Source organism: Maylandia zebra, linkage group LG5, assembly GCF_041146795.1.
Source record: "Maylandia zebra isolate NMK-2024a linkage group LG5, Mzebra_GT3a, whole genome shotgun sequence".
NCBI classification, from domain to species: Eukaryota; Metazoa; Chordata; class Actinopteri; order Cichliformes; family Cichlidae; genus Maylandia; species Maylandia zebra.
In genome coordinates this window covers 16,438,950-16,462,034 of record NC_135171.1, presented here as the reverse complement: position 1 = coordinate 16,462,034, position 23,085 = coordinate 16,438,950, and the positions used below count along the sequence as shown (strand labels likewise).

The window sequence follows — 23,085 nt, the reverse complement described above, 5'->3', positions numbered from 1 at the left end:
ACAATTTAAATTTATCACCCATAACATACATCTGGACACCTGTATGGACGGCAATACTAAAGTAAATCTCACATAATTATGATATATTTATTTAGATCAGCATCTCGCAGTAGCCATAACTTATTTTGCACACTATGCTTAAAAGATCAAATTTGGCCACATCTCCCTCAACATTAGTTAAAAATAATTTGTTCATTAGATGTACAGTTTTCACAGCACTTGTAGAAAAAGCTCCTGGTAGCGCTCACACGTGAAAACCAAATTCGATTGTTGGCTCCTGCCCCCTCAACACGTAAACCTTAGCACCTTGACTCCCAGTGTCACCCAAGCGAGGTGAAGGGATAAACATGTCGGCTTTATTTATTCAGAATAAGTTTCCCATAGTTATCATATTTAAAAAAAAAAAAATCTCATTTAGTTTCACAGTTTCGATAAGTATTTTAATAATTGTAATATTGCAATATGTAATGTATTTTAATCATCGATTCATCACAAAATATTTAAAGAAAATAAATCATCTTCGTGCGGAAAAAATAAATAAAATAAACAAAAAAACCCGTGTACAATAAAATTGGTGTACTGTGAAATATTGTCCGAGCGTTTAACTGCGCCTTTGATAAAGACGTTTCGCCCTTTTTCCCTACAGAATAAAATTTACCTGAAATGTATACAAACGCCTGTTTATAATGATTTATGCCCAACTTTTAACTTTAAACTATTTTACAAACGCAAATTTCAAATTTAAAAAATAGCTATCCGTTACGCTTTTACAATAGCCTATGAAGGTTAGAATTTAAACTAAATAAGCTGCTGCATTTGTCATTTTTTATTGAAAATATCTCTCCGTAAATGTTGTAAAGTCAAATAAAACTGGCAAATTAAAGTAAATCTCTACACCGCACCAGCCTTTTTTACACAGTATAGCCTCATAAAATCGATACAGCTGTGACATTAACCAAAAACACCAAGATGTACCAGAATCCTCTTGCTATACCATGACCTGGTTACAGGGTCCAAGGAGTTTCCTTATATTGCATTCAGGGGATTCATTGACCCCAGACCCACTGCAGCTGACGACACCTTTTACGTGCTGCAGAGTCCGAGGGAGAACACCATTCCACCGCCTCACCAGACTCACCAGCTGGTATGATGGTGCTCCCTGCTGGGTCAAGCCTCCATTCTCAGGGCAGTGGAATCAGGACACTGGTTCCCTTCAGATAATGCCACTGCTGATAGAAGCAGCAGGATGAATTCATAACTGCGCAGTGCAGTACTATAATCTCTCCTCAGATTTGTCTGACGTCGGTTGATTGGACTGCTTTTAACAGTGGAACTCCATAAGGACCCAAAATGTGCTGCAAAAACAACTCAAAATTATGTTCTTAATTGTTTTTTATCGCAGAGCTCCTCCTTTCCTTTGGAAGACTTTCATTAGCAGCAAGGAATGGTGATCTAGCTGCTGCATGAATTTGGATGTCAGTGGGACAGTGGTGGTGCAGGCAAACTCTGCTTACACCTGCAAACATTTAATAATTACAAAGTAAAATGTAAAAAAAAGTGTTCTGTGGACCCCAACAATATGATATAGGATAAGGTTAGGCGATTGGACGAATATATCGACCACCGACGATAGTCTGAGGCTTTCACCGATCATTTGTACAAGAGCGATTTATTTATTTGCCCATGAGTATGTTTGGTAATAATGTTGGTGGAAGCTAAGAGAAGCAGTCAACAGAAAAAAATAATAGGGTTGTTTTAACAGCACCCTCTTCCAGCTGCGAACAAATTCATTCATTCATTTACTCAAACTCATAACAAAATAAATGGACTTGTGCCTGCCCAGCTTTCAAGCTTGGAGATGCTTTTCAAAAAAACATGTCCTGTAATAACACATAAAGCAAACCTGTGGCTAAACTAAGAATCATTTCGAAAACGAATATTACTAGTTCAAAACTGCCTTAGACCTTTGCTGTTCTTCATGCTATGGAAGAATGTCTGTCCATGACCAATTTAAACTTAAGTGCCACAAAAACACAGCCCTATATCAGTAGTCCTGTGCATATTCTCTATAGTAACAAATGACATTTGCACATTAACATCACACACAGAGAGTAAATGCTTTTTATTATGTGTGATAAACAGGACACTAACATGATTGGCCAAAAGTTGGAGAAAAGCCACAGTTGTCCTTCCCAAAAGGTTGATTCTGTCCATCTGGACGTAGTGGGAGAAACGTTTCGTCACTCAACCAAGTGACTTCTTTAGTCTCAGCTGACTGCAGGTTTCCCCAAACTTATAAACAGTACATTCGCACAATGACTGAAACCAGCCCACTAGATGATTGAGCATACACACAGTTGTCTGTATTTGGCTGAGATTCAGCACTTCAGCACACGTCTTCTTCTGCAGCTTTCTGAGCATCTCCTTCTGTGGACACGCCACTTCACCCATCACCACAGCAACCACCTCTTGTCCTCCACCAAGCCTCTAAAAACATACTGTTACCAACTTTACATATTATGTTAGAAAAACATACTTACACAGATAACGGTTCAGATGTTTCCTCACAGAGGAGTGGAGTCTTGCCTAGGATTTTCATCACTTTTAAAAATATCATTGCTCGGCACAATCAAAGGCATTGGTTACTACTGACAACAAGAAATAACCATTTTTTAGTAGTGGGGAGGGAGGGTAACAGTATGCAATATACTCAGTTTTAGGTATTCAGTGTTAACTGTAGCTAGGCTCAAAGTGTTAATGCTAGCTTATTTTAAAAAACAACATTGGCATATGCAAAAACCTAGGGTGGCACTACGGGTGGCAAGAGATTATTTTAGGGTGGCACATAACACCCTTGTTGATCCGCCCCTGAGTATAAGGCGGCTGTGGCACTACAAAGTGCTGTTTCTTTGTTATTTATTGTAGACTGTACTATTTTTTATTCTTTATCATGCTGTTGCAACACAACAGTTTCACTTGTGGTATCAATAAAGTATATATTTATCTATCTATCTATTTATTTAAACAAACAAATAATCATCATGGGCATTTTTAATATTCCTGAAATGTATAGAACAAAAGTATTAAATGTTTTTATTTTTTTTAAGATTTTCACATGAGGCCACTTAGTTTGACATGCCTACCTTACTGACTGTGAGTAAATATTAGTCAGTGATATCAGTAACTTTTATATATAGACTATGCAGTTTTCACTATAAGTTTTATTCAGAGTAAGCCACCACAATATATATACTTCCTGCTCTTTCTGTGTATATTATTGAATGCAATACAGCAATGGGAAATTATGTGTGAAATTATAAAGTTGTGAAACAGTGAGTAATTGTGCCTTGTGTCTCGTTGCCATCATCGTGCCAACTGGGATGCAACCAACAGCATCATTAATCAGCAGCGGATGGCATATCTGGGTGTAGCAGGAGCTCTTTGTGCAAGATTTAATGACAACAACACACACACACGCTTTCAACTGCAGAACTTACATGTAAGTGTCCATATTAGAACAGTTTACAATTCAAAAAAAGGTTTTAGCTGGTTTATTTTTTTAAATGAGCATTACTTCAGAACTGTCTGAGTACTTCAAGTCCACTATAGCTGATTTGAGATAATCAGATTTGTCAGTCGATGCGTCCTTTATGTCTTTATCAATTATTCATCTTTATTTGTACATTTCCTCTAGTCATGGATCATTTGACTGCCAGAATATCTCTTTTCCCCTCTAATCAGCAGCTCTTTTTTAAAATGGATGGACTTGTTCTGTCTGCAAGTGTAACCACACACTTGAGGAAAAATGAGACATAATTAAATTTGCAGTGCAGTTCTTTTCTGCAGGATTTCCCCCATTCTCTGTGTTGCTATAAGTGCATGATTATGATATATTACATTTAGGTTTGCATTTAGAGTTTATTAAATCAGACAAACTGCTGTAAAAGGCACACACCCCTTTTAATGAGTTTATGCAGACAGGCAAGTCAACAAACATCCTTGCATCATTGAAGCATTGCACACCAGAAAACTGTATGGTGACATGTTTTTCTTACATTCGCAATCAAGTTTTCTTTTTTAGGCATTGTTTACTCGAATAACAAGTTTACAGATTTCCTCTGTCTGTCTAAAAGTTGCGTGGATACTACAAAAACAAGATCGACATTACAAACAAAAGTGTTATGTGCATTTCAAGACTAAAAAAGTATGAGGATGGTCTAATGCACAGAAGTTTGAAAGGAAGCACCCTGCAGATTGTGCTGAGTTAAGTCTTCTCACTGGCACCATTGGAAAGGTAATGGATCCACAAACAGCCTCATGGGGAGCACTTGGCAGGTATATAGTGCATCTACTTAGGCCCATACACTGAAGCACGACCCACTCTCTCTATACATCCTGTGTAAAGTGAAGTTTTTATGGCATGACAACTGTCCAATCCACATCAGAGGAAGATGTGCACCTAAAAGATGCAATGCAATCCAATTAGTCCTGAAAAATACTGAAGTTGAGCAGCTTACAATGTTACATTTTTGTTGAGGTGGTGTATTTAATTCAATTATCTGGTCATTGAAAGGCTGTGGTTTCCGATGAGGATGTATTAGATTACAGTCTACTGTAAGTGTGCTTTATATTTTAACCACAATAAAGGGAACTCTGCACATTACATCACAGCCTTACTTTGGAGTTCAAGCAACAGCACTCTGACAGCAAAAGCTGAAAGATAGAAGCTTTACACAGGTAGTTTTGTTGCAGAGATATATTGTTGTATCCCACTATAGATGAACAGATTTGACATCAGCCGCAATGTATTCTTTAGTCAGGGACAAAAAGTTAGCATACTTAGTTCACAGGACGTTTTCAAAGGACAGCAGAGGAATCTGCTAAGTGAGTCTGCAAAAATGTGGAAAAGCTATTGGCAAGTGAGTACTGTGAAAAGATAATGTGCATAGGTGGACTCCAAAACATCCCATCAATTAAATTACAAGTGGAATCATCCACTCAGAGAGTGGTTACTGGAAAGGGCTCCCTCCTTTTTTCACTGCTCCAGAGCCAAAGCATCACGAACGACAACAAAAACAACAACAACTTTCATTTCGTGAAACCTGACGCTTGGTAAACACTCTGCTCCACAAGTCAGACACATTCAAAAATGGATTAGACAGTTTGAAAATGGGCGAAAACTCTATAAAAATATTATTTTTTTAATAACTTAACATTTTATGAGCAGTATATCTTTTAAAGTACAAGAAGAAATGTTGAAACTAAACTTAATTATAAAAAGAAATCCAACTCTATTTATAAATTACAGATGTTAAACTCTGATTTACTAATGAAACAATTATCTTACATAGAGGTGAAATAAGCCCTAGTTTGTTCTCAGGCGAACAGCAAGAACAAGTCAGGCAGTGTTCAGTGCTCAAGCATATTCACAATGCATTTTTTAACAGTGCTGTTTCTCAGAAAAGTGCAGACGAAAGGAGGGAAAAAAAAGAAGTCCCTTTTGCATTGGCTCAGTATTACTAGTTTCAACATATGCTATCAGTTACTGTAGAACTGTTTAAAACCTTTAAAGTTAGTTACTTCCTTTGCAGTCGCTTCAGTTTAGTAGGAACATAAGTCATGAAATAAATCATAGCAAATGGGAGAAAAAAATGGCACGGGAGATGATTTACAGTGTGTATGTAACTGTACGAGGGAATGGCTATATGTAATTTCCAGTAACAGTTAAAATCCTCCTGTATTTCTGAAGTAATAAATAATGATGGTGCATGCAGAGAAATAAAAGGAGGTATTGATCATTCGCAGATCATCAAACCCGCTCAAGAGTCACAGTCTCTCCTCCACTAATCTCAATAAGAATCCCATATATGGTCCTAGGCACAGCTCATAGCTGCTGAAAATAAATATATTAACAAATTAAATGAAATCAGGCAAGAAAGTGAGTTTTCTGGAAGAGGCTTCACTGGCCCATGGTGCAAATGGGAATGACGATGATGAGAATGATAGTCACTGCAGTGGCTATAAGTGCAATCAGCTTGCAGATCTTGGCCCGGCGGAGATCAGCTTCTTTACGCCTGAGTAGAGCATCGTAGCCTGGATTGTAGATGTCGTCCATCCAGAACTCCATGTTGTTCGGGTTCAGAGACTCGGGAGCCTGAGGGACATAATTCCATTTAGTTTCTATACCAAGTAGATATATATTTATTATTTCACACTTGTTCCATGCTTTTATTGGCTGACCATTCATTTCCTTTTGCACTAAGACATTAAATGTGCAACACATAAATATAAATAAAGTTTGACTGATCGATATGGATGTCAGCTGACTCTGCATTAGGCACTGATATTAGGCAATCAAAAAAAAAAAAAAATCATACAACATATTTGCTTGTGTCATTTCCACACTGCTTGTGTCGCTTTAAAAGTCAGAAATTCTTGCCTGTAAGTCCAATGGTGAGATTCGTGCTTCTCTGTCATCTACAGTCCATATTGGTCTTCCCCTTCCCTCGGCCAATCTGGGGTCCAGGACCTTTCCAGAGCTTAGCCCCCCTGTGAGACTGCTGTCTTTGTGGTGGAACAGGGATGAGTTAAACACTTGTTCCACCAGGCTGGCAGGCTTTTGGGAGAGTAGGTTAGTGGTGCTGCCCGACTGATCTGCCTAGAATAAATATGCACCAAACACAGATTTTATGTATGCTGTTTAGATGACAACACATCTTTAAAGTATTTAAAATTCCGTAAGTCGACAATGTTAGTTATGCTAAATACCACAATGTATATACATTTCAATATACTTCTTTTCAGTCTTGACCAAATCTTAGTCATCCTAAAAGTTTAAACCAATAGCTCACTTGTCAAACAACCACATAATCACAGATGTCTAGTCGGCAAAATACAGAGTTAAAAACATGCCTTTTTGAGGCTGAACATCATGTTTATACTCATGGCTGAAACTGTTGTGTACATTTAAGGGCGATTAATTATATGCTTATGAACTAATCTCTAATCTAACATTTATTTTTTGTATCATAGAAAATATAGGATCAAATACTATGTGGAATTACTCTACCTGCCCGGTTTTTCTTTGTGAAGCTTTGCCATCTTTACTTTTCGAGAATGACACAGTCCAGTCTCTTGCAGAGTTAGACACATTCAGTTGTTTGGAGTCAGAGACACTTTTCTCTTCAGGCTGGGTTTTAGAGGCACGACTAGATGATGCATCCTTCTTCCCTTCTTTCACGCCCTTTGAATCTGCCTGACCTTTGCTGCTTTCTGTTTGATCTCCTGGAGTATTCCAACGGCTCCAGTCCAGACTACTGGAGCTGGTAGCGGGAAACAGATGTCCAGATGCAGACAAAGGTTGAGGTTCTGATGATTCGGAAGGAGTTAAAGGGTGGCTCATGAAAGAGGAGACACCACTAAGAGGTTCAAGCCATCTCCCACCTGTAACTTGTCCGCCACCTCCGGGTGGCTGCTGGATCTTTTCATCTAATCGCTGTAAAGCAGAAAGTACCTGGGAAATCTCAGACTTCACATCATTCAGCGATTCTAGTTGTCTTTCTATCTGGCTCATACGAAGCAGTAACTTACAGACACTGGCTTTCAGCCCATCGTCACTGCTTTCTAGAGAGTGAAAGAGCCTCTGGAGTTGACCTAGCCGGCCACGTCTAGCCTCAGGGGTGTCCTGGTTAGCGGTGCTATCACTGGGGTGCAGGACTCCTGTGGAACCACACATACTAATGTCATCTAAGAAACGAAAGATTGCACTGATGTCATCTTCCCCAAACTCAGGGTCATCTAATGAGGTCATAAAAGAGAGGCGATCAGCATGAACAAGGCTACGGAGTCGCCGAGGGTCCGGTGGGTCTGTCTGTGTTGCCTGAGCTTTGAATCCATCAGCTCCACCTGGCAATCCACTATCTCCACTCTCTCCTCCTGAAGACCCCCCAAAGCCCCTACTGATAGCAGGGGTTGAACGTCTTGGAAGTTGCCCCCCTTGTGATTCTATGCCCATCCCAATGCTGTCTAGGCCTAGCCGATCCTCTAGACTGTGACTTTTACTGCTCCATGCATGCTTTTTTGTCCTAGGAGGTTGAAGGTGCCGTGGGGATGGCTCCGGGATAGAGCCGGGTCCGAAATACGTTGAGTCCTGTAGGTCATCCAAGCTTTCATGTTTAACTCGCTGCTCTGGAGTCTGGTAAACTGCTGTTGGTGATGGGTAAGGATTAGGGATCATATCAAAGCTGAGATTGTCGAATCCTTTCTGCCCTTTGTTGGGACTGGGAGACTCACTGCTAACAGTGACCTGGGGTATTAAAGGTGGCTGGTTGTGGAAGTCTTTCCTGAAGATGTTTCTCTTCTGGTCAACCGATGTTCCCTGTTCAGCTTCAAACACCTCCACGGTGGCAGAATCTCCACTAGACTCACTGTCTGTTTCCAAAGGTAGGTAGATATTCTTCATTGCGTTGTCAGAGATTTGACTGCTAGGATACAGAAGGGTGGTGTGAGGCAAGTCGAAAGACACAGCCCTCGCTCTTATTGGGGGAGAGGACACAAGTGAGATAGGATCCGGGGGAAGACTTGCTCGTTTCCGCGCTGAGTAATTTGATTTTGGAAAAAGCAAGTGCTGGTCAATTGGCTGGCCACTGGAGTCAGAGTGGGTGCGTACTCGTTCTCGACCAGGGATATTCAGCTGGTGGATCCCAGGCAGACTGGGGCCTGGGGACTGGTCAACAGGCAGGACAGTGGGAGCTCTCATTGGTTGGCTCCCTTCAGAGACCCCACCCGTCATCTGAATAAGATTGAAGATAGTTACTATGTCAGCAGCGACACCTATGGGTGATAGCCCCTGGCCTCTGGTAGAAACTCTGTCCCTGAACAGAGTGGCTGGGAAACAGGGATCCCTGCTAGCTGCAGCAAAGAGCAAACTCCTGAGCTCAATAAGGTGCTCGAGGTCAAAGCGGCTGCTGACCATACGACAAAGATCCTGGAACGTAAGCCACTGGCGCATATTGGCCAGTTCCTCCAGGATCCCCAGAAGAACTCCAGGGTATTCCTGCTGCAGGTTAGCCATGGTTGCTCACCTGACAAGCAGAAGAAAGCAGTTAGGATAGGCAAAGTTTGCTACAATTTAAATATAGCAATTCTCAAATGCAAGACAATGCCACAAAACTACTAAGTATTAAAGCCACTTAAACATGATTGCAAAGGGAATTGAAGTCCTATATTTGACCAGTCAAAAAGTGAGTGAAGATAAAATAGTTTCCCCAGGAAAGCATGTTTGTTGAATTACTTAAATCAGAATAATGCACATGCTGTGTATAAATAACAAAAAACAATAGTGATGTAAGTGAAGTTATTGTAGCCTAGGCATTACTACTACTACACATTTCTTTTGTATTATTATTATAAAAATATAGTTTACCGGTTCTAAATGATGTCTTACTCATTTTACAGTCACATTTATTATGCTGAGGTTCTTATATTAGCTTACAAGTTTCTGTTAGTTACAGAAGTGATTCAGACACCTTCCTGTACAGAGGATACTTTTTTCAGTTTTGGAAAGCGACCTTATTCTGGGGTCCTAAAATAAACGATCATCTGATCTGATGACGGCGTCACACTGCGCACACTTACCTCACTGGACATTTTTAATCCACCTTTTCTATTAACAGCTTCAGGGCATTTACTGAACAAATGAAGACCATATGGATGAACATACTGACGTGCATTTGGAAACTCCAATTGTTGCATTTGTAAATGATCTAAATATACAAACAGTATGGACCGCTGTCTTTCTTTTGTTTTTAAAGAAAAAAAAAAAGACCATGACCTCTTTTGGATTAGTGTGTCAGATGGGATAAAACCAATTACAGAAAAATGCTGCAAATATGCAATTTAGGTTGTAAACACGTCGGTAACAGTGAAGCATATCCCAAGGCAAACCTAAGTGTATTTCCACTTACCTGAATCTACCAGTGCAGAATTACAGCCACGCCTGTATCCATCAACCAAACATCCAGATTTACACTGACAGAGAAACCGTATTCCAAATAGGTCTGGTGTAGCATCGTTTTAGTCATTCTTCTCACGGGCTTCTCTGCGTTTGAATCAGTGTCGAGCCCACAGCCCAGGCAGGAGAGGAGAAAATTAGAAATCAGGTCATCTTCCCACAAGTCCCTGCAGTCCCCTAAGGGACCTCAAAATACATCCAAACGGTTTCCCCTCACCACAGATCAGCGACGACACTTGTAAAGTCAACAGTACACCGACATTTCTAACTGACACAGTGCAGGAGAAACACTCTTGGCAGGGCACTGTGATGTGCAAGAGTGGGTCAGGACCTGGAGCATATTTTCTCAGGCTGCCATGGCAATAATTGGCTATGTGTGCAAGATGAGCATGAAAATAAAGGGCAGATTAAAAATTGATGTTTGCTAATTGACACTCCTTAAACTTCAAACCGACAGTGAACCATAAGGTGCAGGCTAAATTGCCTGCTGGATTGCTGTGCACACACAAAAGTGTCTGCCAGACTCCAGCCCTCCCAGAGTTTTCACCATTACTCTGCATTATCATCCATAAAGGGTTGTACTTAAAACCCCATTAGACCAAGAGAGATGCGAGGCTTTCATCGCTGAGTAGTAGCACTCTGCTACAATGAGGATGGACATCTCTAATTCATCCAACAACTCACTAGAAAAGCATCCATCATCCTGTGTACTCAGGAATCAATACAGAGAATGAGCAGTGGTATGAAAAGCAGTGTGGGTGTAGGCAGTAAATGCTTTACTGACAGGGCCAGTTGAGTAGCAGCTCTCATAGTCGGGTATGAAAGAAAGACACAATTCATCACTTTCAGTGAGTTGTTATGTCATGATACACTGAGGGAAACATTTCAGAATAACAGTATTTAAACTCTGACTTAAAACCTTTTTATGACAATACTAGTATCAACAGAGACATTTTGGCTTTATAAGAGGAAAACTATAACAACAACAAAAGAGTCAACCTTTTACAGAATATTACTGCAGGAAAATGTAAACGCTGTGAAATGATGTCAACTCTGATGAGATTCTCGTTTTCTTTCCTTCTTCTGTTTTGAACTCTTCACTGGTGTTACTACAGTCGGGGTGAGTGAAGGGTTCAAAGCTGGATCTAATGCTGGATTAAGGGCCAGCAGGTCCAGTATCGGGGCACTCTGATCACCTGTTCAAACGCAAACAAATTAAAAAGGACATGAAAGAGTGAAATGGGAATATACACAATTTAATTGTCTGGGGTAAGGGTGGTTACCAATGTCGTCCTCTTCACTGCTGTGTTCTGGATCATGGCTCTGGACAGAAATCCGGGCCAAAGCTGCAAGCTCAGTTATGAAGCTTTCTTCTGCCTCCTAATGGACAAAGCATCACAACACATCTAAAGGATGTAAATACACCTACTAGCAAAGAGTACAGTGCAGACGAAGCATACTAACCAGTAACTCTTCTTTGACCCTTTGCATGGTTTGATCCTGGGCTATTTTCTTTTGCCTAAGCTGCTCGCAAGTCATCTCCTGATCCAGATCATATTGCTCCAGCACCTTTCTTTTGTGAAGTTCAACCCTAATACATTTGAAAACAAAGATAAATTGAAAATTATATACAGTGGTCCCTCGTTTATCGAGCGAGTTACGTTCTAAAAATAACCCGCGAAGTAGCGCGCTGGGCCATTTATATGGATACATCATAATAACATCGGAATGGTTGGTAATATTAAAGTCCTGTTTGTGGCACATTAGTATATGTGAGGGGGCAAACTCCTCAAGATGGGTGGTGACCATGGTGGCCATTGAGAAGTCGGCTATCTTGGATACAACTTTTTCAATAGGAAGAGGGCCATGTGACACAGTTGTTGGAACAACAAAAGTGATGGTTTGGTGTGGTATATGGGTTACAACGATAGTGGGTCCATTCTTTATCAATGGAAACCTCAAGGCGACTGGATATTTGAAATTGCTACATGATGATGTGTTTCCCTCTTCATGCACTGAAGCTGGCACGTTCCCTGAGTTTTTCCAGCAAGATGGTGCACCACCACATTATGGGTGCCAGGTCCGAGCATTCCTAGATGAACAGTTTCCTGGAAAGTGGATTGGTCGTCGTGGGCCAGTTGAATGGCCCCCAAGGTCTCCCGGTCTGACCCCCTTAGACTTTTATCTTTGGGGTCATCTGAAGGCAATTGTCTATGGTGTGAAGATACGAGATGTGCAGCACCTGAAACTACAGATACTGGATGCCTGTGCTGGCATTTCTCCTGCGGTGTTGCTATCAGTGTTTGAAGAGTGGGAGAAGAGGGTTGCATTGACAATCCAACACAATGGGCAGCACATTGAACACATTTTTTAAGTGGTGAGAAACTTGTAAATAACTCATGAAAGAATAAAGTTACGTTGAAACCAAGCACACCATTGTTTTTCTTGTGACATTACCAATAAGTTTGATGTGTCACATGGCCCTCTTCCTATTGAAAAAACAAAAGTTGTATCTAAGATGGCCGACTTCTAAATGGCCACCATGGTCACCACCCATCTTGAGGAGTTTGCCCCCTCACATATACTAATGTGCCACAATAAGGACTTTAATATCACCAACCATTCCCATGTTATTATGATGTATCCATATAAATGGCCCACCCTGTATAATCCGTATAATCCACCCCCCCGGTAACTTCTGCCTTCCTTTAGCATGTCCAGAAGTCCAACTTTTTGTGCGATGGTTAGCATCTTCCTCTGCCTTTTGGGTGCTAGGGCAGGTACCTTTTACATTGCAAAATGTTTCGTCGACATTGTTGTGTTTGTTGGGGAGAAAACTTACAAACATACAGTACAGCACTTCGAGTCACAATGCTAGCGATCTGTAATTCTGTAATGTACAGGAGACACAGCACGGAGGAGATTGATTGACAATGGTCTCCAGCTGATCAGGACACAGAACACAATGTGCTGTAAAAAAAAAAATAAATAAAAAAAAAGCATGCAAGATTGCACACCAAAAAAAATCGTCGAAACAGTGAGGGTACGAAAGGTGAACCGTATTATACCAAGGGACCACTGTACATGTTTTGTAAGAATTAATTTACAATAAAGTACCACTTAAAAAAAAAAAATACCAGCTCTACCAGTTTTATGTACCTCTGTTGGAATTCAGCAGATCCGGGTTTCTTGCTCCAGTTCATTAGCTCTCTCAGCAAGGCCCTGCTGCTCTCTTGCCCCTCATTCACCTCTGAAGGATTGAAGGAAATGTTTACAAGAGTAAAAAGAGTAAGGTGGATTTTCTGTCTACTGACTACTAGCTGCCGTACAATTTTAAATGTAAAACTTGCCATTTATTATGCTCATTTCAGCTCTATTATGTTATTTTCTGACTCTAATAGAACACCTCTTCTTGATTCACAGATCAAAAGAAGCTTCAGTTATCTCACATTGGAAAATGGTGAACTCTATTCGATCGAGCACTTCTGAAGCAAGTCATTTCAGCTTCTCCTTCCTCCTTACAGGAAATCATTCATAGCTTAAGCAATAACAACACATCTGACTAGCATCATCTGCTCTCTTCTGTTAACAGTTTATCTCAACCCTGTACTATCACAGCTCTTACAGTAACACTCGCTAAGTGTTCACAGTCAGTGCTGTGTACTGGGAGAAAATGCCTAGAGTATTGCCTCCTTTTGAGGGAAATCAAATAACCACTTTATATATGAGTTACCTATCACCTTGAAGTAGTTTATAGGTAACAAGTCCTATTCTTCATACCTTGTTACAACTAAGGTATACCAAAGAGCATCTCTGAGCACACAACACATCAACCTTGAAGTAGATTGGCTACAGCAGCAGAAGACCACAATGAGTGGCACACCTGTCAGCTAAGAACAGGAAACTGAGGCTAGGCTCACCAAAACATTGGAAATACAAATCGAGTGTAACCAACATGAAGGCACCAATCCATCCTTCCTCTTCAACCATTTTACATCAAATAGCTCAAAGTGGTTTGTTGACAATAAGTTCATTGTACTTAATTGTCCTCCAGTCACCAGATTTCAAACCGAAAGAACTCCTTTGGGATTATTTGGAAGGGGACATTTGTAACAAATGAGAAAATTATTTTACAAATAAGAAGGCAGCTCCTTCAAGATTTCTGAGTACTCAGTAATGAATACAGGGTTACTCTGGTTACTTTAGTTTAAAAACTAAACTCGTGCTGGGTCTGTCTCACCCTGGTTTATTTTTGAATCATCCTGGCGCAGTTTTCTGGTGATATCCTGTAGGTGGGAATAGTAGCTTCGGACCAGCGAAGTAAGAGAATCTTTGGTCAAGTAAACGCTCTCTGCAGCAGCTTCCGTCAGGTGGTGCTAGTGGAATAAAAAGGTTTTAGCCTGCAACCTAATGAAAACCAACCACTGGAAGCTAATTCTCAGTTTATTAAAATAAGTGAAATTAAATAACTTTCACCCAGGTCTTACCTTCAGGCTAGAAGCGGTCTGTAACTCTGTAGGCGGGTCTTCCCTCATTTGTTGAATGGCATAGCTTAGGGTGTTGCCTAGTACCAGCTGTGCATGGCTCTGAAGGAGCTCTGTTCCCGTTTCCAGTTCAGACAGGAACTCCTGCTGGAAGCTATTCCCCAAGAGCTGACTCTCTGGGCCCAGATGTCTCTCTGCTAGGCTGGGCCTGCCATTCTGTGACCGTTAGCAGATAACAGTGTTCAACAGAAGAATTATTAAAACACTGAACAAATTAAAAACAACTGTGTTTATATGTGTGAATTTTCCCACCTTGAGAGTTAAATTGACACACAGCGGGTTTTTACTGGGATCTTCTATTAGTAGAGCTCTGAAATCAGTCTGAGATAGTGCCTTCAGCTTGGACAGCCTCATCTCTTTCAGCATATGTAGACAAAAGTGCCTGACCACAAAGTGCCTCTGCACAACCAGCAGAAAGTGCTCATGTTTCTTCTCTATCAGCTTCCCCATTTCACTAAGAGAAATATTACATTCCATTACTTCCTATTAACTCATAAGTGGATTTGGCCACAGTGCAGACCTAGTTTTTTTATACACTCAATATGTCATAAATATTTTTTACGATTTTACCTGTTGAGTGTGTAGCTCTGTTTGGCTACCATGTCTTGGATGAGCTTCATCTGTTGTTCCCTCAGGTGTTGCAGACAGGACTGCCCTAAAGCAATCCCTTCAGTCCATACCTACACAAAGAGAAGCTCAGTTTAAAACAAGGAAAAGCAATTTTGTAAGATTCTCATTTAATTAGATCACTGGGCAGGGTTTAAAAATCGGAAGAAATTACTGTATTTTCCACACTATAAGGCGCATGTAAAATCCTGAAATCTTCACAAAAATCAACAGTGCGCCTTATAATCTAGTGCGCCTTATGTATGAATTTTGGTTTGTGTTTACTGACCTCAAACTGATTTTATGTGGTACACGATGCTCAAAAATCTGTCAAAAACATTTTTTAGTACCACTTTTCGGAGCATTACGGTTACCGTTGCCAGGAGCCTCGCGGAGTAATACGTACTGTGCTTCAACATAACATTACCGTGTTGTGTGTGTATAACGACTCCAAAATGGCACCCCTCGAAGAGACATGCTTACGAAGTGGATTTTAAACTCTGAGCAATCAGTTATGCAGTAAAAAATGGAAATAGAGTAGCTACGAGACAATTCGGTATTAATGAGTCCATGGTGCGCAAGAGGAGGAAGCAAGAAGATGACCTAAAACTAATAAAGAAGACCAAAAGAAGTTTCCGAAGGGAACAAGGCGCGATTGCCGCAGTTAGAGGACAAAATTGAACAGTTATTGAACAGAGAACAGTAGGTAGAAGTGTCTCTACAGTCTCTATTCGACTCAAGGCAACAGCGGTAGCACGTGACATGCAGATCAACGACTTTCGAGGGGGACCCTCTTGGTGCTTCCGTTTTATGAAAAGGCATAATCTCTCAATCCGCACAAGAACTACTATCTCACAGCAACTACCAAACAATTACAAAGAAAAGCTGGCCATTTTCCGCACCTACTGCCAGAATAAGATCACTGAAAAGAAGACCCGGCCAGAACTCATCACTAACATGGACGAGGTCCACCTCACCTTTGACATCCCTGTGAACCGCACTGTCGAGAAAACAGGGACCAGTACGGTATCTATATGCACCGCAGAGAAGGAGAAGTCATCCTTCACTGTAGTTCTGGGCTGCCAAGCTAATGGCCAGAAACTACCACCCATGGTCATTTTCAAGAGGAAGACTTTGCCAAAAGAAAAGTTTCCGGCCGGCGTCATCGTCAAGGCTAACTCAAAGGGATGGATGGACGAGAAGATGAGCAAGTGGCTGAGGGAAGTTTATGTCAAGAGACCGGATGGCTTTTTCCACAAATCTCTGTCTCTTTTGATCTACAACTCCATGCGTGCCCGTCTCACCACTACAGGGAGTGCAGAATTATTAGGCAAATGAGTATTTTGTCCACATCATCCTCTTCATGCATGTTGTCTTACTCCAAGCTGTATAGGCTCAAAAGCCTACTACCAATTAAGCATATTAGGTGATGTGCATCTCTGTAATGAGAAGGGGTGTGGTCTAATGACATCAACATCCTATATCAGGTGTGCATAATTATTAGGCAACTTCCTTTCCTTTGGCAAAACGGGTCAAAAGAAGGACTTGACGGGCTCAGAAAAGTCAAAAATAGTGAGATATCTTGCAGAGGGATGCAGCAGTCTCAAGATTGCAAAGCTTCTGAAGCGTGATCATCAAACAATCAAGCGTTTCATTCAAAATAGTCAACAGGGTCGCAAGAAGTGTGTGGAAAAACCAAGGTGCCAAATAACTGCCCATGAACTGAGAAAAGTCAAGCATGCAGCTGCCAAGATGCCACTTGCCACCAGTTTGGCCATATTTCAGAGCTGCAACATCACTGGAGTGCCCAAAAGCACAAGGTGTGCAATACTCAGAGACATGGCCAAGGTAAGAAAGGCTGAAAGACGACCACCACTGAACAAGACACACAAGCTGAAACGTCAAGACTGGGCCAAGAAATATCTCAAGACTGGTTTTTCTAAGGTTTTATGGACTGATGAAATGAGAGTGAGTCTTGATGGGCCAGATGGATGGGCCCGTGGCTGGATTGGTAAAGGGCAGAGAGCTCCAGTCCGACTCAGACGCCAGCAAGGTGGAGGTGGAGTACTGGTTTGGGCTGGTATCATCAAAGATGAGCTTGTGGGGCCTTTTCGGGTTGAGGATGGAGTCAAGCTCAACTCCCAGTCCTACTGCCAGTTTCTGGAAGACACCTTCTTCAAGCAGTGGTACAGGAAGAAGTCTGCATCCTTCAAGAAAAACATGATTTTCATGCAGGACAATGCTCCATCACACGTGTCCAAGTACTCCACAGCGTGGCTGGCAAGAAAGGGTATAAAAGAAGAAAAACTAATGACATGGCCTCCTTGTTCACCTGATCTGAACCCCATTGAGAACCTGTGGTCCATCATCAAATGTGAGATTTACAAGGAGGGAAAACAGTACACCTCTCTGAACAGTGTCTGGGAGGCTGTGGTTGCTGCTGCACGCAATGTTGATGGTGAACAGATCAAAACACTGACAGAATCCATGGATGACAGGCTTTTGAGTGTCCTTGCAAAGAAAGGTGGCTATATTGGTCGCGGATTTGTTTTTGTTTTGTTTTTGAATGTCAGAAATGTATATTTGTGAATGTGGAGCTGTTATATTGGTTTCACTGGTAAAAATAAATAATTGAAATGGGTATATATTTGTTTTTTGTTAAGTTTCCTAATAATTATGCACAGTAATAGTCACCTGCACACACAGATATCCCCCTAAAATAGCTAAAACTAAAAACAAACTAAAAACTACTTCCAAAAACATTCAGCTTTGATATTAATGAGTTTTTTGGGTTCATTGAGAACATGGTTGTTGTTCAATAATAAAATTATTCCTCAAAAATACAACTTGCCTAATAATTCTGCACTCCCTGTAGATACTGGTGTCAACAGGTCGTTCAAAGTTAAATTATGAGCTGCGTGGGAGCATTGGATGACAGAAGGCGAACACACATTCACCAAGACAGGGAGGCAACGCCGAGCAAGTTACGCCACTATCTGTCAATGGATCGTGGATGCTTGGGCTAAGGTATCAGTCAAGTGTTGTCCGAGCTTTCACAAAGGCTGGAATAATCACTGAACAGCTAAGTAACAGCAACGAGACTGATTCGGATAATGATGAGAGGGATCCGGGCATGCTTAATGCCGAAATTGCCCAGATGTTTAACTCAGACATGGAAGGTGAAGAATCTGATGGAATTGTGGAAGTTGAATGGACTGAAAAAGTTACAGCGTAGTGTTACAGCTTAACAACGTTAAGAGTTACTGTGAATGAGCTTAATAAAGGTCGAGTTATCTGACTGTTTTGTTTGTCTTAATGCGCCTTATAATATGGTGCGCCTTATGTATGAAAACAGACCCACTCTTCAACAGTGCGCCTTATAGTGTGGAAAAAAACGGTACAGGGAAAAAAAATTCATTAAATTTGAAATGTGAAATGAAACAATGACACAGATTCAACACAAGTTTTCTACCTGTTCATATGTATCCAGCTCAGCCCTAATGTCATCCAGTTGCTGCCTGGTAGTGCACTCCACCTGCTGTAGCTGAGCAGACAGCTCCTGCTCCAGATCCAGCCACAGTTTCTCACAGTGTTCAGCAGAGAGCTTTGTCTGAGCAGGAACAGAGGAGAGAAAAACATCCTTGGCCAGCTCCCCGAGCCTCTTGGACCAAGAGGTATGAAGTTTCTGAAGACACAGAAACTACATAAGAAAAACAGACGAGCTCTGTAAGCAGACAGAATTTAGCGATTGATCATTTACCTTCCAGAGGTCACAGAGGCCGTCAACCACCCTTCTGTCCTGCTGCTGCTCCAAGTCCCAAATCTGTTGCCTGTGCTTCATCAGCAACTCATGATATACCTGGAGGGCACATAAGCTCAGACTTACTTGCACACTTTCCATGGTCTCTTTTGCCTAGTTATTGTAACTACAGTGACTAAAACTGACAAGAGGAAAATTCCTCAAGTACCAACAGAAAATCATATTCTTTAAAGCTCTTTCACACAATCCCATTTCAACAGTAATCCTTAAGGTATTGGACCTGACCTTGGTAAGCTCCTGTAGGTCACTGGGACTCTGTTTCAGTTCTAAGGCACGGCTCTTCTCCTTGGTGTGACTCCTCTGAAGCTTCTTCCTCTTGGACACCTTTTTGCTGCACTTCTCATTCACCAGCTCATTTGTCTTTTTCATGCAATCTGCAGCATAGAGGAATCTGTCAAGCTCAGGATTATCAAGACAACTGCATTTGTTTTATTGCAGTGCAAAGATAGTTTGATGAATATAGAATAAAAGTTAAGTAATATGCTTTACTTGGTGTATTTAGCAAGTAGTCGTGACAGAACAATGTCTCCTAACTGCATAGCTCCATAGTCTACTTAGGTTTCTCACAATTATTAAAATCTCGAGCACAAAAGGAAATAAAAGTACCAATAAGTCCAAAAAGAAAAGATTCTTTGGCTGAAAATTGTAGGCACAGTTAACGTCTAAACAGCATTGTCCTGTTTTTGTTGTCTATGACAACAGTGAGGGATATGTAGAAAGAGGCTGAGAGTCTGGGATGCACTAATACATACAGTATGATACTCTCTGCTGTCCTGAAAGAACTTGACCTTATTTAAGGAGCTAAAGAGGATTCCCAGAAAATGGCCTATTTTCAGAGTCCACCACTTAAATTTAAGAACTAGGCTAGATATTACAGATTGCCATTTGTCTCTGGGAACCATTTGAGTATATTAGAAGATAACTCCACACACATTTGGTCAATCACTGCAAAACTGTCATTACATTTTTTTTTCCTGTTTAGTAAATATATGCCTTAAGAAACATACATCTTACTGTCAAATATAATTCTCTTATTTGGTAGAACCACACAATAATTTCATGAGATTCAACTAAAACTATTTCAGTTTATTCGTCTTACCGTCAGTGCACTGCTGAAGGCCTTCAATCAGTGTAGCCTGAATTTTTGAAAGTATCTTTTCCATTTGGCTAAATTTCAACATGTTATCGCTTGTCAGCTGTTCCAGAGTTGTAGCCATCAAGCCTTGCCTTAGAGTCACCTCCTGTCTTAGCAAGGCAGGCTGGGATTGAATGAGACCTGTCAGCTCCTCCCACCACAACAACTTCTGTTGCATTTTCTAAGAAATGGAAAATAACAGAAATACTCAGAAGCATTTTTTCAGTCTTAAAATGATGACAAAAGTGATGAGAATAAAAATAAACGCTACTCCAAATGACGAGTGTTGGTTAACCTTTAGATCTACTTCTTGAGCCTTCAGCAGATGCTTCTCTACTAACAGAAGTGTCTGAATCAGAGTCTGAATCACATTCTGAGCTTCATCTGGAGAGAAAGAGCTGGTCTTCTTAAGTAGCTGTTTGCACAAGTCCTCCACCTGTTTGCTGAAACTTTTGGACTATGAAGAGAAACAAACATTGTGCAGCCATGTTTATTCATGGAAGGACAGCATAAATAGATGGAGTCTAAAAGATGTGAAACAGCTGTTCCTCTCGACTTTTACCATTTGAAGGCCACGTTCAAGAAGATCTTTCTGACTTCTCTCAATTTCTTCCAATGTGCACGGATCATCTTGACTCTTCTCACTCACAGCTTGGCCTGCAGTTAACTGTTTCCTCAACTCATTCAGTTCCTTAAACGATAAAAACTGATGCTTACATTAAAAGTTTTAAAAGTCAGTGATTCTAAATAGAGTACTAGTAATTGACTCCTACCTTTTCTTGCATCTGAAGAATATTCTTGGAAAAGGAAGCATCATTTTTGTCTTTTGGAAACCGATAGTTCAATATTATTTTCACCATCTGTAGAAAAATCTAAAATATGAATAAAAAATATATATTAGTATGACAACATTCTTTAAAGGATATCTACAAGAAATCTAGTACATTATAAGACAGATGATTAAAGCTCACCAGATATTTTTCGTCTTGAAGCTGAGAGCAGTGATGTTGTATGTCCTGCAGGGCCAAACAGTAAAGGCTGATCCTACTTCCAAAACTGTGTAAACAAATGGGTGAGTGTTGTTACTTGGATCTGTGCAATGTGCCATGATTAATTGGTGGTTATAATGTGTGTGTACAGTTATTTTTTACCCCGTTTGTGTCAGTGTGTGAGGATAGTGGGAAACCCTGTTAAATCTCTGGTTCTGTAAGCTCTTGGGGAACAGCGAAGAGAAAATGAACTGACTGCTGCCATCGTTGTCCTGCTCTTGGCTCACAGACTCTCCATCCATGAAGGAGGACGACTCTTCATTAGGCATCACTGGCAACTTTGAGTGCTCATGTAGAGACGGATTGGATGCTCCATCTGCTAAAGGCTGACAGGAACAGTGAAACATAAAGCGGAATCAGTAGCCAAGTAGGCCATGTTTCCTTCTTGTCATTGTAAAACACAACTTATACATATTCTTTATATCAATTGTATTTCTAACTAGCATTGTGCATATTGTAGTTAATGAAATATGCAGTTAATGGAAGAATGCAACTACTACTTATTAGTGTATGTCAATCGAAGCCAAACTTCCATCAGTTAATTTGCATCAAGTTAATATTCAATCCACTTTGATCACATGCACTTAACAATACTGTGGGTATATTTGGCAAAATATTTTTCAACTGCAATGTTAGTTAATCACGTGGATTCGTCTGCATACGTAAATTCATTCACATTCTACTGATATTTGTGGTAAACAGACAAAATTAACAGCTTTAGCCCCCCAAAAAAGGAAAGACTTTAGCATATCTGGAATAAAACACTGTTTAGTTGTGTACGTGTAATTCTGCCACATGTTCTAGAGATGGTGGACTTACTCTGTATTTTTGGTTGATGGGATAAACCACTTTTGCTCTGGATGCAAAAGCAGCCACATCGCTGTTCACGGGTGGCTGCTTCTTCTCCTGCTCAATAAGTAAACAGAGTAAACTATTAAAGAGAAGTCTTAACCATCAAAAACTTTGTGACACTGAATAAAAATCCAAGTTTATGTATGCACAGTTTTGGTCAGAAGTTTACAAGCAGTCATCATGGGTATGAATGTTGTGGTAATTTTGGACTTGATTTACCTCATTCATGTACCTGTGCAAAACAACACTAACTTTCAGTAATTGAGTCTTAGAGTAATACTTTGTCATGAGTGGTTCCACTTGGAGCCTCCTCCTTGCATTTGCTGACATAGTCCCTTTGGTTGTTGTCTAATTCAGCATCATCAGGTTCAAGCAGTCTACTTGCATTGTAACCCTGATGGGACAAAAGAGAAAACAAACATCTCAAATATGGAATGTAAAGTGTAAGGAATCAATACAGTGGATTCAGCGGATGTGGAAGAGACTATTTATGCTTACTTGTCTCGTCAACAGCAAAGGCTTCAGACAGAAGACATACAAAAGAGCAGCAGCTAATATTCCCGACAGCCCTCCGCACACTGTAGTTACTGTCAGCAGTCCTGTGTACAGATGCAGCGACTCGGGGAAACTGACCAAAACGTCGGTGGCGCATTCCGCCATCATTTCCCTCTCTTCCATCTTTGCTTTGCTTCAAACTGTAGAAATAATACGGAGCATTTTGTAGGACTCACCGAGTAAACAATAACATCTGACGCTAGCTAAAAAAAAAACAACAAAAAAAAACAATCTCTACACCAAACTTATCTGCTCGAGAATGATTTCAAAGGTTTTCGTGTTTCGTTAAAAAATACGGTTCTAAACTTGAGCAAGCTACGATTTCCAGCAACTTATTTGAGCCAAAACCTTGTCCTAAAACGACTAACTAAAAAAAAAGAGGGCTGGAAGGAGATTTTCAGAGTGAGTCAAAACCGTGCTGCTAGATCGGAAATGAAATACGTTTGCTTTCAATGTTAAAGCACGATGAATTATCTCTGCATAAAAATAAGGGAGTCAATGTCTATAAGAAC

General features: G+C 40.6%; 2 protein-coding genes across 3 annotated transcripts; both read right to left on the bottom strand.

Annotated features, from left to right (window-relative positions):
* Positions 1–4,050: 4,050 nt before the first annotated feature.
* LOC101476783 (major intrinsically disordered Notch2-binding receptor 1-like) lies at positions 4,051–9,073 on the bottom strand. The gene is made up of 3 exons (XM_004545184.3): positions 7,070–9,073; positions 6,440–6,658; positions 4,051–6,154 (listed from the first exon to the last, which is right to left on the bottom strand). Exons 1-3 carry the CDS (start codon positions 9,071–9,073, stop codon positions 5,960–5,962), a joined length of 2,418 nt encoding a protein of 805 aa, XP_004545241.1. The 3' UTR covers positions 4,051–5,959.
* A 1,810-nt stretch (positions 9,074–10,883) lies between these two features.
* evc (EvC ciliary complex subunit 1) lies at positions 10,884–22,986 on the bottom strand. 2 transcript variants are annotated; one of them, XM_004545185.3, is made up of 20 exons: positions 22,517–22,986; positions 22,299–22,412; positions 21,986–22,072; positions 21,269–21,492; positions 21,089–21,173; positions 20,891–20,989; positions 20,680–20,808; positions 20,413–20,574; positions 20,082–20,298; positions 19,208–19,356; positions 18,923–19,021; positions 18,635–18,847; positions 15,127–15,236; positions 14,809–15,010; positions 14,500–14,712; positions 14,253–14,388; positions 13,172–13,262; positions 11,477–11,603; positions 11,296–11,392; positions 10,884–11,208 (listed from the first exon to the last, which is right to left on the bottom strand). In XM_004545185.3, exons 1-20 carry the CDS (start codon positions 22,694–22,696, stop codon positions 11,060–11,062), a joined length of 2,883 nt encoding a protein of 960 aa, XP_004545242.2. In that variant the 5' UTR covers positions 22,697–22,986; the 3' UTR covers positions 10,884–11,059. The 2 variants fall into 2 exon arrangements, with proteins under 2 accessions (XP_004545242.2, XP_076739988.1); XM_076883873.1 differs by lacking the exons at positions 22,299–22,412; positions 22,517–22,986 and adding an exon at positions 22,238–22,261.
* Positions 22,987–23,085: the final 99 nt, after the last annotated feature.

Bases quoted from the DNA above. Each gene is read 5' to 3' on its own strand.
- evc (XM_004545185.3), bottom strand. From the start codon at position 22,696: ATGGAAGAGAGGGAAATGATGGCGGAATGCGCCACCGACGTTTTGGTC. The intron at 20,809-20,890 runs GTAGGAGTCAAT...TTATCGTTTAAG, and splicing joins TTCTTCAGATGCAAGAAAAG to GAACTGAATGAGTTGAGGAA. The intron at 11,393-11,476 runs GTTAGTATGCTT...TTTGTCCATTAG, and splicing joins GGGTCAAAGAAGAGTTACTG to GAGGCAGAAGAAAGCTTCAT.
- LOC101476783 (XM_004545184.3), bottom strand. From the start codon at position 9,073: ATGGCTAACCTGCAGCAGGAATACCCTGGAGTTCTTCTGGGGATCCTG. The intron at 6,659-7,069 runs GTAGAGTAATTC...TATTTATTCTAG, and splicing joins CACAAAGAAAAACCGGGCAG to GCAGATCAGTCGGGCAGCAC. The intron at 6,155-6,439 runs GCAAGAATTTCT...TATGTCCCTCAG, and splicing joins TCTCACCATTGGACTTACAG to GCTCCCGAGTCTCTGAACCC.